This window comes from Propithecus coquereli, unplaced genomic scaffold (assembly GCF_000956105.1).
Source record: "Propithecus coquereli isolate 6110/MARCELLA unplaced genomic scaffold, Pcoq_1.0 Scaffold88, whole genome shotgun sequence".
Lineage (NCBI taxonomy): Eukaryota > Metazoa > Chordata > Mammalia > Primates > Indriidae > Propithecus > Propithecus coquereli.
Genome location: NW_012155062.1, coordinates 9,768,727 through 9,783,646, shown reverse-complemented (window position 1 = coordinate 9,783,646; position 14,920 = coordinate 9,768,727). Strand labels below are relative to the sequence as shown.

The window sequence follows — 14,920 nt, the reverse complement described above, 5'->3', positions numbered from 1 at the left end:
AACACACTAAGAAATAAAAATATTCTGGCCGGGCGCGGTGGCTCACGCCTGTAATCCTAGCTCTCTGGGAGGCCGAGGCGGGCGGATTGTTTGAGCTCAGGAGTTCGAAACCAGGCAAGAGCGAGACCCCGTCTCTACTAAAAATAGAAAATAAATTAATCGGCCAACTAAAAATATATAGAAAAAATTAGCCGGGCATGGTGGTGCATGCCTGCAGTCCCAGCTACTCGGGAGGCTGAGGCAGTAGGATCGCTTGAGCCCAGGAGTGTGAGGTTGCTGTGAGCTAGGCTGACGCCATGGCACTCACTCTAGCCCAGGCAAAAGAGTGAGACTCTGTCTCAAAAAAAAAAAAAAAAGAAATAAAAATATTTAGCTTTCCCCTGCCTACCTCCCTCCAGCCCATTCGTGATCGCGAATTCCAGATCAATTAGCCCTTCTGCCATATCTTTCCGTCTTCGAAGGCGGCACTTCTCTGGATCATCTGAGGTGACTTTGTTCCCCCTGCAGGTGTGGGAGCCACTTCGGGAGTCTCTGCCAGCTTCCCTAGCACGTCCAGCAGTAGCACGCTGTCCCCCTTCCAGCACACCCATAAAGGTATGACAGGCGCTTGGGTGCTGATCACCTGGAGTTAGGGGCACGAGTGAAAACTAAGAGGAAGAGAGGAAATAATTATTAGCAAGGATTGCAGCGTTCTTCCCACCTGAAATCACCTATCACCTCCCTTACGTGATGAGTCACATGGTACTCCAGTTGCAGGAAGTAATAATGATCTCTGCAAGGAGTGGAACAGATCACTCCGTGGGTGTCCCGGGCCCACTGGCAGGTGCCGGTGATGAAGGCATGTTGGGGGGCTGCCAGGCTGGGGGACCAGCACTTCCTGGGCTTTGGTTTGGAGTCAACAGCAGTCCCGGTGCTGGCTGTCAGGTACACCTGCTGCCCTTAGCACTGCAGTATCCATTTTCAGTAACGACGTTTCGTTCTCCCTAACCCCCTAGGGATGCAAACGACTGAGAAGGAACCCCAAAGTCTAATCTTTCTCTCAGAGCCAGTCCTTTCCTTCTCGTGAGGGAGTAATTTCTTCCCGTTACTTACGCATATCTAGGCCCAGGTCTCAGTGAGGCTGGGGGCACCTTCCAGAGCCCCCCGACAGGCTCATGCAGCCATAGGCAGGAATGCTCTGCTGGGATATATGAACCTGATTTCCACCAGGCCCCAGGGGAGTAGCACACAACACGGAGAACAGTAAAACACTCTGTCACCCAGACCTGGCATCCAAATGATGTTTCAGGTATGCCCCCAGATGATGCTGGGGGTAGGGGGGAGTTTTCCTGTAGAAATACCTGCCCACACAGGGGTTCTCAGCTCCCCCAGATGATGTGGGAGCCTCAGAAGCCTGTCACCCACATGTGTAGGTGGTGGGGAACCTGGGTGCTGCTTCATGAGAACCAGGGTCCAGTTTGGTTATTTTAGAGAATTAGAACAAGCTTCAGGGTGTTTTACATGCCTGAGGCTGACATTAATCAGGGAAGTGAGCAGAGTCCCCTGGGGTAAGTGAGGGTCTTCCTGGTGGGGTGGCAGAGCTGAGGGAGCAGGTGACCCAGCTCAGGCACCACTGTGCCCTGGGCTCTTACCATCACACTTAGGTTGGAATTGCATGAGGTGAGACAGAGCCAAAGCAGGAACTCGGTCTCTAGCTGTGGAGCTGACTCTTGCTTGGAAATGCCCAGACTTGGACGGCACTGCTCCAGGACACTCTCGTTCATGGTTCTCTTCCTGTCCACACCAAACCTTGCCCTCAGGTTCCCAAAGAAGGAGAACCAAGAGCAACCAGGAAAACGTGGACCATGGCATTCCCAGGGAAGTCTGGAGAAGCCACCCTGAGAATGGCGAGGGGGCGAGTGGGCCTCCTGAGCTGGCAGCCAGGGTGAGCGTGGTGGCAGCTTCTCACATTAGGCAGCATTCTTCACTCCAAGGTCCCCCAGAACCATCCCAGCAGCAGGGCCATCGCTTCCAGGGCCATGGGCCTGAGCCCTTGGTCACTCATGCTCTCTCCCCCCTGATGCCAGCAGACCTCTCAAGCCAAGGACACCTGGCCACCGCCCTGATCATTGCGATGTCCACCATCTTCATCATGGCCATCGCCATTGTCCTCATCATCATGTTCTACATCATGAAGACGAAGCCTTCTGCCCCAGGTGATGGCCTGCACCCCACACCCCGCCCTCTCGGGCCCTCCAGCAGCTCACCTTGTTGGAGAGCCTGCTGCTTACCTAACCCTTCTCTCCCCAACCAGCCTGCTGTGCCAGCCACCCGGTGAAGAGTGTGGAGGCCCCAGTAAGCAAGGATGAGGAGAAGAAAGAGGCCCCAGGTCTGCAGACCCAGCCTCTGCACCACCCCACAAGCACGGTGTCCATGGCCTCCTCACTGCCTCTGCTCTCCCACCGCTCAGAAGGGCCGGGGCACCCATGCTGTGCTTACTCTGGGCAGTGCCGGGTGGTCACCAGGCAGTTCTGCCCAAGCAGGGAGGGGCCAGCTCGGAGCAGTTCTAAGCTCTTCCTCCCCAACCTTCCATCTCCCTGCAGACACTGTGGTGATCTTCTCTGAGAAGGATGAATTTGAGAAGCTGACTGCAGCTCCAGCAAAGCCCGCCAAGAGGTACGTGGAGCAGCCCCAGCTCCTCATGGAGTCCTGGGCTGGAAGGGGAGCCGGGCGTGCAGCCAAGTCACTGAGAGGCTGCGCCTGGCCTGGGGCTGGCCAGGGACACTGGGGGCCGCTCAGAGACAGAGGCAATCCTGGTCGGCCTTGTCAGTGACCAGCAGGGACAGGTGATGTGAGAGGCAGGTGGTGACGGCTCCCCTCCATGTCAGGTGCTCCTCCCTGGGTCCTTCCAGGCACCCTGGGCCTTTCTCTCTAACACGGCCCTCTGCGTGCCCCTTCTCCAGAGCACGGGGGCCCAGGCAGTGCTGGGATCACTGCGACACTGGTGATCCTGGTGCGGATGACAGCCAACAAACATTCATGCTTGCTTGGTCTGTAAATGTGTTTTCCCCTCACAGCCCTAGGATCAAGGCGCTAACATCATCCCCATCTGTAGGTTTGGAAGTTGTCACTCGCCACAGGTCACACACTAGTGAGCAGCAGGGCTCGGTCCAAGTCTAGGCTTCTGACAAGCCACGTGGTGGAATGAGGCCTTTTGAGGAAGAGATCTGACGTATGAAACTTCTACCACGTTTACCACACCTCAGGGTGCGGAACCAGCCCCTGCTTTTACCAGCTCGCGGGGAGGGAAGCAAACATTTTATTCACCCCACTAGGTGGTCACTGGGCTTGGTCCCGCTGAGCTTTCACAGGTCAACTCCAAAGTGTCAGCTCCCAGCAAGGCAGCACACCGTCCCCTGCCAGGCCTCCGCCCCTGTGGGCTGGCGCTGGAAGGACCCCATTCACCTGGTTGCCTCCCTTTGCGGATGGGGCACAGAGGCCACAAGAGGGTCACCAAACCAGTTACAGGCAGAGCAGAGGCAAACCCTCCTCCCCGACACCCACCCCATGATCTTCCCATGATGTGTGAACTCTTGGAAGCCTTTCCTGCTTGGGAATGGTGAGCAGTCCACGTCCGTGTGGAGCTGTGGCCTTTGTAAAGCACGGCTGTGCAAGTTGTCTCATTTGGAGAACTCCAGTGTGTCTCATTGCTCCTGACGCAAGGCCAGGAATCAAACTTAGATCATGAGATCTTTGTATGCTAGGAAAGAAGAGTGGACTGTGTGTGTAAAACTAGTCAGTCCTTGGAGAGCGGTTATTTCCTGTAAGTGCCTCAATTCCAATTGACCATTTTCCACGTCCCTACCCCCGCCCAGGGATTGGTGGCCTCTGCCCCACTGTGCACACCAGCGAGAGGCGCCAGGTCCAAGCCACTGCTCCCACAACCAAAGCCAGGCTCTGGTCATGCCGTGTGGCTCTGGCTCTTAAACACAGCCTCACTGGGGACTGAGTTTGCTCCTCAGCCTCCAGTCTAGCACGGGTGGTTCCATTTTGTCTCAGCCTCTCCCATTCTGTTCCTCTGGCCTTTCTTATTCCCAAAAGTTGGAAAAAGGGGTAGTCAAAAGGGCAGAGATGAGCCTCATGACTTGAATTTCGCCTGAAGACGGGGAAAATGAGGGGACCCTACTTGGAAAAATTACATATTTATTTCATACACAAATATTAAATAAAAATTAAAACCCGACAATTGTGCTTTAAAAGATGAGGCACTGATCTTTTGTCCCTGCTGTCCATTCTCGGGTCTTGGAGACAAGGCTCAGGGGCCACATGGTCATCTGTGGGGATAGCTTTTCTACTTCACCTGCTGTCAGGTTGGGACAGGGATGGCCCAGTAGACTTCTTCATGAGGCCCCAGAGCCTAATGAGACGTGGGTTTTGCCCATCTCATTTTATTTCCTTTGTATTATCCTGTCTCTAGGACTGTTTGCATATGGGCTTCATTGCTGTAACCTAGTTAATAGCAAATATAATCCTTTTATTTAAAAAAAAAAAAAGTCTTCAGCCAAACCACAGGAAACAAGCAGGATGCCTATAAAAAAGAATGTTGTTTTTCATAGATTTGGAATGGTGTTGAGAGGTTAAGCTCCAAGCCACATGTATCTAGGGCCAGCCCGGGTCCTGTGTGGACCTGGGCAGTGAGAGGTGGGGTGGCGTGAGCCTAGGCTCATCGTGTGTGGGCACTCATCGTGCCCACCCGCCGGGGCTTGCTGTCCCCTCCTATGGTGCACGCATTTCAGCCAGCTCACCCTACAAGTCACGAGGGGGCTTCCCAGGCACAAGGCTTCGTTTTCAGTTACTCTAGAGAGCCGGCCTAGATCCGGAGCTGGCCACATAAGCTTGTTTGCTGAACGTGAAGACACAAGGTTGAACTTAGTGCTCGCTGGGACTAAGTGTAGGGATCTAGAACATACTCAGTGAACCTCTACTGAGCTTCAGTGTGTGACAGACGGTGGGTGCACAGATGAGCAGGTGCTGTCCCCACCCTCAGGGGCAGCCCTGGCTCCTGGAGTTCCACTGCACCTTTGTGAAGCCCTTGCACAGCCACCTTCAGGTCAGGCTGCAGGTGTTGACTTGTTTGGAAAGGAGCAGGGGTCAGGGATGTGTCTGTCTCATCTCGCATCCCCTTGCGCAGTGCCCCTGAGGTTCTCGGCAAACCTTGAGGAACAAGTCATTGCACCCGACTGTCCACACTTGGGTGACGCGAGTCACCACTGGGAGACCTTGTCAGGGCTGCAGCCCCCCAGGCACATTAACCACCGTCCCTCCTGTTTCCGCAGTGAGAACGACGCCTCGTCCGAGAACGAGCAGCTGCTGAGCCGCAGCGTGGACAGTGACGAGGAGCCGGCCCCCGACAAGCAGGGCTCCCCAGAGCTGTGCCTGCTGTCGCTGGTCCACCTGGCGAGGGAGAAGTCCGCCGCCAGCAACAAGTCAGCCGGGGTGAGGTTCCTGCAGAGCTCGCCATGCTGTGTGGTGGGAGGTTGTCTCACCAGAACGTTCTTGTTAAATGGGCTCTCCTGCGAGGCGGGGCGTTTCTCCAAAAGTCCATTATAGGAGCCCCGGACAGAGCGAAGGCTCACAGCAAGATCATAAAAAGAGAAAACTCTTCTTGCTTTTATTACATCACTTGATAAATGAAAGTGAAAATTAATAAGTAAAGAGAAAAAAGTTAAAATCACTTGGAATGCCAGCAGACAGAAAAAAACCTTTGTAAACATACTAGCATATATCCAACCAGATAATTTTCTACACGTGTAATATACATATATTTTTTTTCCTGTATACATAATATAAAAACAGGCTCACATGTACAAATTGTCCCCAGGGTTTTATCACCCGCAGTAGGCCCTGGATGTGCTGTGGCCGGAGGTGTGGGCAGAGCCCGCCCCGGCCCCTGCGGACTGAGCCTGCGGTCCTCTCTCTGGTCGGTACCTCTAGCCACAGATCGCAGCGCAGGCAGCGGCAGTGCTAGGCAGCATCGCTGGAAGTAAAAGTGCCCAAGTGGGATCCTGGCCGTGGCATGGTCTGACAGGACGCCACACTCCGGGCTTCCCTGAGCCCAGTGACCTCCGTCATGGGGCTGCCACTCGCAAGGACGCTGGAGGCCTGCGGGACTGTTGTGAGAGCGACAGGCAGCCGTGGCCGAGGGACGCGAGCCCTACGTGCTGTGGGCCTCGTCTCCCTGCGCCAGGCCGTGTGCTCTGGGGGAGAGTCCCCTGGGCCGGTGGGGTTCCCCGCTGTCACCTTCCAAACTGATGTCAGCGGTGGCCTTGGGTGTCTTGTGAGTCTGACTGCCCAGTTGAGCCCAACAAGCACCCTTGGTGTGCCCCAAACATGTCTGAGTGGGAAAACCCAAAGAAAACCCTTTCTCCCGGTGAATTAGGGCGACGCCCGGGCGGCAGGGCGCGGCGTGCGTCCGCCAGCGCTGCGGCGGAGGGCTGCTTCTTCGCTGCCGTTTCCCCCTTTATGAAGAGGAACATTCTCTTAACTCTTTTTTATAGATTCAGAGCCGAAGGAAGAAGATACTGGACGTGTATGCCAACGTGTGCGGAGTCGTGGAAGGTAAGCGCGAAACAGCCGCTGGGGACCCGCACCCGAGGTGGCCCCCGCCAACCGCCCCGATGTCCGTCCGCAGCGGGAAGGGGACGTGAGCCCTGGCGCTCCTGGGCGGGCACTAAACAGAGCTGCCCACCGGGCTGTGAAGTGTGGGGGAGACGGGATTTGGCTCCCAGCTATTGCAAGGCATCTCCCTCGTTTCCCAGGCACCCAACTGCTGGGACAGGGAGCAGAGCCATGAACCTCGCACCCCAGGGTCCCCAGCGCCCTCAGGCTACTCTGCGCATTGGAGTCATCATCTGGGAACATGACTATTTATCCCATGCTTAGCCTCCCCTCCCCTTCCCTCGGCGGCTCACAATGTCCAGTGGCCTTGGGAGCCTCTCTCTCCCTTCCAAAGTCAGACTGTCTCAGGGCAACCTCAGTCCGGGTGTGGGCAGGGAAGGGGCAGCAGGACTAGGAACATCAACACTGCGGTCTGAAATCGTAATCCTCAGCTGCCAATCCCTGCAAAATCCAGTCTCTAAATTACCTTCTTAGTCACCCCAAAGATAAACCCCCTCATGGCACAGGTGTGGGGGTTTTCCCCGCTTCCTGTCTGGCTGGCGTCCGCCCCTCTCCGCAGACGCCTGGTCATCCCCACGCCCCCAACAGCAGCCCGCTGCGCCCGGGCAGGCCTGCTGGTCAGGTGCTGCGTTGGCCAGACGTAACTCTACTGCAGTGAGTCCCCGGGCCAAGAATTCTTGGCTGCCTGCCTAAAGGTGGCATCTCTCCATAAAAACATGCCCAGGTCAGCCAGCCCCATCAAGCCTGGCACGGCCAGGACTGTCAGCTGTCCAATGCAGGATGGTCGGGGACTTGCATTCCATCTCTCAGAAAGCTCTTCCCTGCTCCAAAGTGTATTAAGAATCTGTACCCCTGGGACAGTGGTTTTCCTCTCAGTTTTTAGAACCTCACACACAAGAAGAGCCCCTCCAGTGAGCTTGGGAGGGTGCAGAGCTTGCAGCCCTGTGTCCTCAGCCACCCTGGCAGCCCAGGCACACGTGTCTCCCAATCCCACAGTGATGTGGACACAGCCACGGCTGAGAACCTCAGCCCAGCAGTGCCAGCCTTGATGAACCTCAGAGTCACCTGCAGGTCTTAGCACTCTCTCCGCCTACCCAACCTCCACCCCAACGCCCTGATGTAATTAGTCGGGGGCGAGTCCCAGGCATCAATGTCTTTTTGTTTTTTTGTTTTTAATTGAACTTTTTATTTTGAGATGATCCTTACCATGCAGTGGTAAGAGATAATACAGAGAGATCTTGTGTGCCCTTTACTTAGTTTCTCCTAATGATAACACCTTGCAAAACTATATACAAAAGTCACAACATTGATATTGATATCGATACCATGAAGCTAGAGACAAGTCTCATCACCACAAGGGCTCCTCCTGTTGCCACTGTATGGCTACACTCAATTCCCACACACCCCATGGCCCAGGCTCCCGGAGGCCAGTAATCTGTTCTCAATTTCTATAATTTTGTCATTTCAAAGACGATATAAAAGTGGAATTGTATAGTATGTAATCAGGTTGTTTTGTATATCAATAGTTCCTTTCTATTGCTGAGTAGCATTCTGTGGTATGGATGGACCAGAGTCCATTTAACCATTTGCTCATTGAAGGACATCTAGGTTGTTTCCAGTTAGGAGCTATTAGGAATAAAGGTACTATAAACATTTGTGTACAGGTTTATCTGTGAACATAAGTCATGATTTTTCTGGGATAAAGGCCCAGGAATGTGTTTGTTGGGTAATATGCTAGTTGCATGGTTAGTGTTTTTAATAACTGCCAAACTGTTTTCCAAAGTAGCTATACCATTTTACATTCCCCCTAGCAATGTATGAATGATCCAGTTTCTCCATATCCTTGCCAGCATTTGGTGTTGTTGCCATTTTGTATTTTAGCCATTCTGAGAGGCGTGTTGTGATATCTCATTGTGGTTTTAATTTGCGAGTTCCTAATGTTTGAAAATCTTTTCTTGTGTTTGTCATCTGTATGTCCTCTTTAGTAAAATGTTTCTTCATGTCTTTTGCCCATTTTCCAATTAGATTGTGTGATTTTTTTGCTGTTGAGTTTTGAGAGTTCATTATATACTCTAGATGCTAGTTCTTTGATGGATATGTGATTTGCAAGTATTATCTCCCTTTTGTAGCTTGCTTAGCTTGTCTTTTCACTCTTAACAGACTCTGTCACAAAGCAAAATTTTTAATTTTTATGAGTCAAATTTATCAAACTTATTATAAAGTTTTCCTTTTATGGATTGTGCTTTTGGTGTGAAGTCTAAGATCTCATTTGCCTGGCCCTAGATCCCAAAGATTTTCTTCCACGATTTTGTCTAAAAGTCTTACAGTTTTATGTTTTACATTTAAGTCCATGATCAGTTTGAATTAAGTTTTATATAAGACTTAGGTCAAGGATCATTTTGTTGCCTGTGCATGTCTGATTGCTCCAGCACCATTTGTTGAAAATGTTATCTTTCTTCCATTGAATTGCTTTTGCACCTTTGTCAAAAATCAGTTTGGCATATTTGTGTAGGTCTATTTTCTGGGGTCTCTGCCCTGTTGCATTGATCTATGTGTCTGTCCCTTCGATAGTACCACACAATCTTGGTTCATGTATAATATAATAAGTTATATAATAACTTATATAAGTCCCATTTTATTCTTTATTTTTCCCCTAAAAATCTTGTAGATACCCTATTTCCTTTGCCTTTCCATATAAGTGTTAGAATAATTTTCCCCATATATATATAAAATACCTTGCTGGGATATTGATAGGAGTTGCATCAAACCTGTATATCAATTTGGGGAAATTTGACATGTTTATTATGTTGAGTCTTCTAATCCGTGAACATGGTATATCTCTTCATTTATTTAGATCATCTTTGATTTCTTTCATCAGCATTGTGTAGTTGTCAGAATACAAGTTCTATACATATTTTGCTACATTTACACATTAAGTACATCATTTATTTTTTGAGAAATTATAAATGACATTTTATTTTAATTTCAGTATTCATGTATTCATTGCTAGTATATAGAAATATAATTTATTTTTGCATGTTAATGTTGTATCCTGTGACCTTGCTGAATTCACTTGTAAGATCCGGGAGTTTTCTTTTAGATTCTTTGGGATTTTTTACCTAGATAATCACATCTAAATGGGACGGTTTTATTTCTTCCTTTCCAATCTGTATGCTTTTTCTATCCTTTTCTCACCTCATTGCACTGGCTGTAAGTTCCAGCACTATGTTGACTAAGAGTGGTGAGAGTGGAAATCCTTGCCTTATTTCTGATCTTAAAGGGAAAGCTATCAGTTTTTCACCATTTCAGTTAGCTCTAGGCTCTTTATAAATGGTTGACATTAATTTGGTGAGTAAACTTTGAATATCAAATCAACCTTGCCTCCCTGGAATAAACCCCACCTATCATGATGTACAATTGTTTTTTTATATTGTTCAATTCGATTTGCTAATATTTTGTTAAGGATTTTACACTTACATTCATGAGAGATATTGGGGTGCATGTGTGTATGTGTGTTTTCTTTTGTCTTTGTCTAGTTTTAGTATCAAGTTAATACTACCTTCACAGAATTAGTTGAGAAGTGTTTCTTCCTTTTCTATTTTCTGGAAGAAATTATACAGAATTATTGTTAATTCTTCCTTAAACATTTGGTAGAATTCTTCAGTGAGATCATGTGGACCTGGAGATTTCTTTTGGGAGGGATTTTTAAAATTACAAATTCTTTTTCTTCATAATTATAAATCTATTCAAATGATCTACTTTATATTAGGTAAGTTGTGGTAGTTTATGCTTTTTGAAGAATTGTTCCATTTCATCTAAGTTCTCAAATTTATGTGTGCAGAGTTATAGTTGCTTATAGTATTCTCTTATTATCTGTTTGATGTCTGCAGTGCCTATAGTTGTATCTCCTGCTTTATTCTTGATACTGGTAATTTTTGTCTTCTGTATTTTTTCTTTGGCAGTCTCACTAGAGATCTGTCAGTTTTGTTGATCTTTTCAAATAACTGGCTCTGTTATTGATACTGATCTCTGTTGCCTTACTCTTTTCAGTTTATTGGTTATTGCTCTTAATTTTATTATTTCCTTCCTTCTGTTTACTTTGAGTTTATTTTGCTAATCTTTTTGTAGGTGCTTCAGATAGGAGCTTAGATTATTAACTTGAGAGTTTTCCTCTTTGGTAATGTATGTATTTGTGCTACAAATTTCCCTCTCAGTACTACTTTATCTGTGTCACACAGATGTTGATATATTGCATTTTTATTTTCATTCATTTTTAAATTTTCTTTGAAACTTACTCTTTGACCCATGAATTATTTAGAAGTGTGTTGTTTAGTTTTCAAGTGTGTGAAAATTTTCCTGTTATTGATTTCTATTTTAATTCTCTTGTAGAATACATTTTGTATAATTTCAGTTCTTTTAATTTGTTGAAGTTTAAGGCTGTCATTTACGAAGAATGTGTATTCTGGTGTTGTTGAGTGGAATGGTCAATAAATGTTGACTGGATTCTATTGGTTAATGGTTTTGGTAAGTTCTGTATTCTTATTGATTTTCTTCTAATTGTTCTATCAATTACTGAGGGACAGCTGTTGAATTCTTTGACTACAGTTGTGGACTTATCTCTTTCTCCTTTCAGTTCTATCAGTTTTTGCTTCACATATTTTGGAGCTCTGTTGTTTAGTACATATTCATTTAGGATTGCTATGTCTTCTTGGTGGATTGACCCTTTTATTGTCATAGAATGTCCCTCTGTGTCTCTGGTAATTTTTTTTCCATTGACATCTACTTTATCTGATGTTATAGCCACTTCTGCTTTCCTTTTCTTGATGTTTGCATGATATATCTTTCCCCATCCTTTTACTTTCAGCCTGCCTGTATCATTATATTTGAATTGAGTTTCTTACAGACACCATATAACTGGGTAATTTTTAAGTCCACTCTGACAATCTCTGTCCTTTAGTTGGTATTTAAACCATTTACATTTAATGTAGTCATTGTTATGTTAGGGCTTTAAGTCTACTATTTTATTTTTTGTTTACTGTTTGTTGTCTCTGTTTTTCATTTCTCTGTTTTCTTATTCCTGCTTTCCTGTGGGTCACTTGAAAATATTTTAGAATTCCATTTTGATGTTTTTTGAGTGATGTGTTCGATATGTTTTGAGTGTATCTTTTTCTATAGCTATTTTAGTAGTTCCTCTAGACATTACATCATATAACTTATCATTTGACTGGTGTTATCATTTTACCAGTTTGAAGGAAGTGTAAAAACCTTATCTTTCTTTATGTCCCTTTACCTTCCTTGTTTATAGCTGTCATAAATATCTCTTCTGCATATATTTAGAACCGCATCAATTGCTTCAACTGCCAAACATAATCCAGAAAACTTAAAAAGAGAAATAAAGCCCATTGTATTTGCCCATACTTTTGCTTGCTATGTTCTTTTGTGATGTTCTAAGTTTCATTCTTTTTATCACTTCTTTTTTGTTTAGAGAATTTCCTTTAGTTATTCTTTTAGGGTAAGTCTGCTGGTGACAAATTCTTAATTTTCCATTATCTTGGAATGTCTTGATTTCCCCTTCATTCCTGAAGGATATTTTTCCTGGGTATGGGATACTGGGTTGATAGTTCTTTTCTTTCAGTACTTGAAAATACTGTGCCACTTCTCTCTGGTATCCAGGTTTCTGATGATAAATCCACTGTCATTCTAAATCATTTTGCTCTTCCTCTATAGGTAAGGTGTTGTTTATCTCTGGTTGTTTCTAAGATTTTGCCTCTAGTTTTCAGAACTTTATTTATGCTGTGTCTTGACATGAATGTCTTGGGGTTTTTCCTATTTGGGATTTTCTTAGCTTCTTAAATCTGTACACTTAAGTCTCTTTACAAATTTGGGAAGTTTTCAGTCATTATTTCTTCAAGTACTTTTTCAGCTCCACTATTTTTCTCCTCTCTTTATGAAACTCCATGACACAAACCTTAGCTCCTTTGTTATAAGCCCACAGGTCCCTGGGGCTTAGTGTTTTTCAGCTTATTTTCTCTGATTGAGTAATTTCTATTGTTCTATTATCCAGCTCACTGATTCTTTCCTCTGTCTTTATTCTGCCATTGAACATACCTGAGCTTTTGATTTTGGTTATCCTATTTTTTCAGTTCTAATATCTTCATTTGGTTCTTTTTAATATTTTCTGTATTTTGCCAAGGTTTTATTTTTCATTTGTTTTATGTATGTTCATAATTGCTTGTTGAAACATTTTTATTATGGTTTCTTTAAAATCCTTTTCACATAATTTAACATCTCTGTCATCTCAGTGTTTGCCTCTATTGATTGGCTTTTTCCATTCATTTGTGATCTTCCTTTTTTGTGAGTGAGTTTATTTTGAAAGCTGGACATTTTCATGTCATGTTATAAGACTCTAGATCTTATTTAAGCCTTCTATTTTAGAAGGCCCTGCAGCTGTGAGTGGTGCCCTTTGACAGCTCCGCGGCAGGAGAATGGGGGTGAAGGCAGATGCCAAGCTCCCCACTCAGCCTTCATTGACACCCAAGGGGGAGCTCTTTTTTACTGCTAGTTGGAGTCTGAGAGTCTGGTTTTCCACATGATCTCCAGTGACACCATGGGAGGAGGAGAGTTGTTAGTAGCTGGTGCCTATGTGTCCTTCCCTGACACTACCTGGCACAGTGTTACCACCCCGTGAGGGTCAAAGTATAGGCTCCCCATTCAGCCTTTGATGGTCTGGGTGGGAGTGGGGCCACAGCTTTTTCTGTGGTGTTTGGGTGAATAGAGCAATTATTGTCTAAATGTTTTGTTCTTGTTAGGCTGCTCTTTTCCTAGTGCTTTGGCTAGAAAACAGACTTCTGTTAGAGTTATCTTTTTCTGTGCTTGTTATTATTTCTGGATTGCTGGACACTTCAGCTCCACGTCTGGAATATATGAGGCAAAAGAAAAACCAAGGAACTCACCACCATGCCATTCCTTGTATCCTGAGGTCCCTAGTGGGTCTGTCATCTTCTTTCTGCTATACAGAGTTGTCTTATGTATACCTAATGTTCAGGGTTTTTAGCTTTACTTAGTGGGAGGAATAGGGAAAAGTATATCTGCTCCAACTTCCAGATGTAGAAATACATCCATTTTTAAAATGCTCCTAGGTGAGTCTAATGTACAGTTAGGGCTGAGAACCATTAGGCCACTGAGTTGGCAGTGACTTGGTTCAGATATCCCCAGCCTTGGGCTGTCATTGAGAGCACCCTTCATAAAGTTGACTACTGTCCCCATAAAGGGACATCATATTGTCCCTTTGACCCCCTCAGCCCAGTCCCATGTAAGGCAGGGTTACCCAACTAAGGATAACCTATACTGAAGTCTTGGAGGACTGCTAAAAATGGTGGCCATGAGGGGATTACTATAACAGCCAATATTAGCAGTTATTTTCCTAGTGGGGGTGGGTCATTACTGGATTGGGGTACATGCAGAGGCTTCTCTTGTGGCTGGCAATGTGTTGTGCTGTTTGCCTTAAGCTATGCCTTTGTTTTGTGTGGCTTTCTGCATCTGTATTTTGTTTTAGAATTTTTAAGAAGGTTTTAAAAATAATTTTGAAAAGTATCAGGCTTCTGTTGACTGCCATTTGTGACATCTGACCGTGCTATTGGTGTCTGTAGGTCTCAGCCCCACGGAGCTGCCCTTTGATTGCCTTGAGAAGACGAGCCGAATGCTCAGCTCTACGTACAACTCCGAGAAGGCCATCGTGAAGACGTGGCGCCACCTTGCCGAGAGCTTCGGACTGAAGAGGGATGAGATTGGGGGCATGACAGACGGCATGCAGCTCTTTGACCGCATCAGCACAGCAGGCTACAGCATCCCCGAGCTGCTCACAAAACTGGTGCAAATCGAGCGGCTGGATGCCGTGGAGTCCTTGTGCGCAGACATCCTAGAGTGGGCAGGGGTGGTTCCACCCACTTCCCAGCCACCTGTGGCTTCCTGAGGAGCAAGCCTGTGGCCTGTCCTCCTGGGACAAGCCAAGGACCTAACGAGAGCCCTGCAGCTGTGAATGGTGCCAACAGACCACCAAAAATCGAGGCTTTTCTGCTAGGCCACCATGTGCCTTACACTGTTCAAGGAGCTGGAGGAAATGAGGCCTATCTTCCAGCCTAACCAAAGGTAAAGGAGTAGAGGTGGGACCCTCAGCAGCCCACCTGTGCTTCACCAGGTAGAGTAAATGTTTATTCACTCATCTAGCCCACCAGCCCACCATTGACTCATTCAAGAGACACTG

At 46.8% G+C, this 14,920-nt stretch overlaps 1 protein-coding gene across 1 annotated transcript in view; it reads left to right on the top strand.

Annotated features, from left to right (window-relative positions):
- The window catches only part of EDAR (ectodysplasin A receptor), an 81,210-nt gene extending 66,556 nt beyond the window's left edge, over window positions 1-14,654 (top strand). The window contains exons 6-12 of the mRNA XM_012664282.1: window positions 508-594; window positions 2,070-2,195; window positions 2,294-2,368; window positions 2,583-2,655; window positions 5,316-5,475; window positions 6,537-6,597; window positions 14,307-14,654. Of these exons, the coding sequence (XP_012519736.1) occupies window positions 508-594; window positions 2,070-2,195; window positions 2,294-2,368; window positions 2,583-2,655; window positions 5,316-5,475; window positions 6,537-6,597; window positions 14,307-14,629 (905 nt within the window). The 3' untranslated portion in view covers window positions 14,630-14,654. The remainder of the gene's footprint in view (window positions 1-507; window positions 595-2,069; window positions 2,196-2,293; window positions 2,369-2,582; window positions 2,656-5,315; window positions 5,476-6,536; window positions 6,598-14,306) is intronic.
- Window positions 14,655-14,920: the final 266 nt, after the last annotated feature.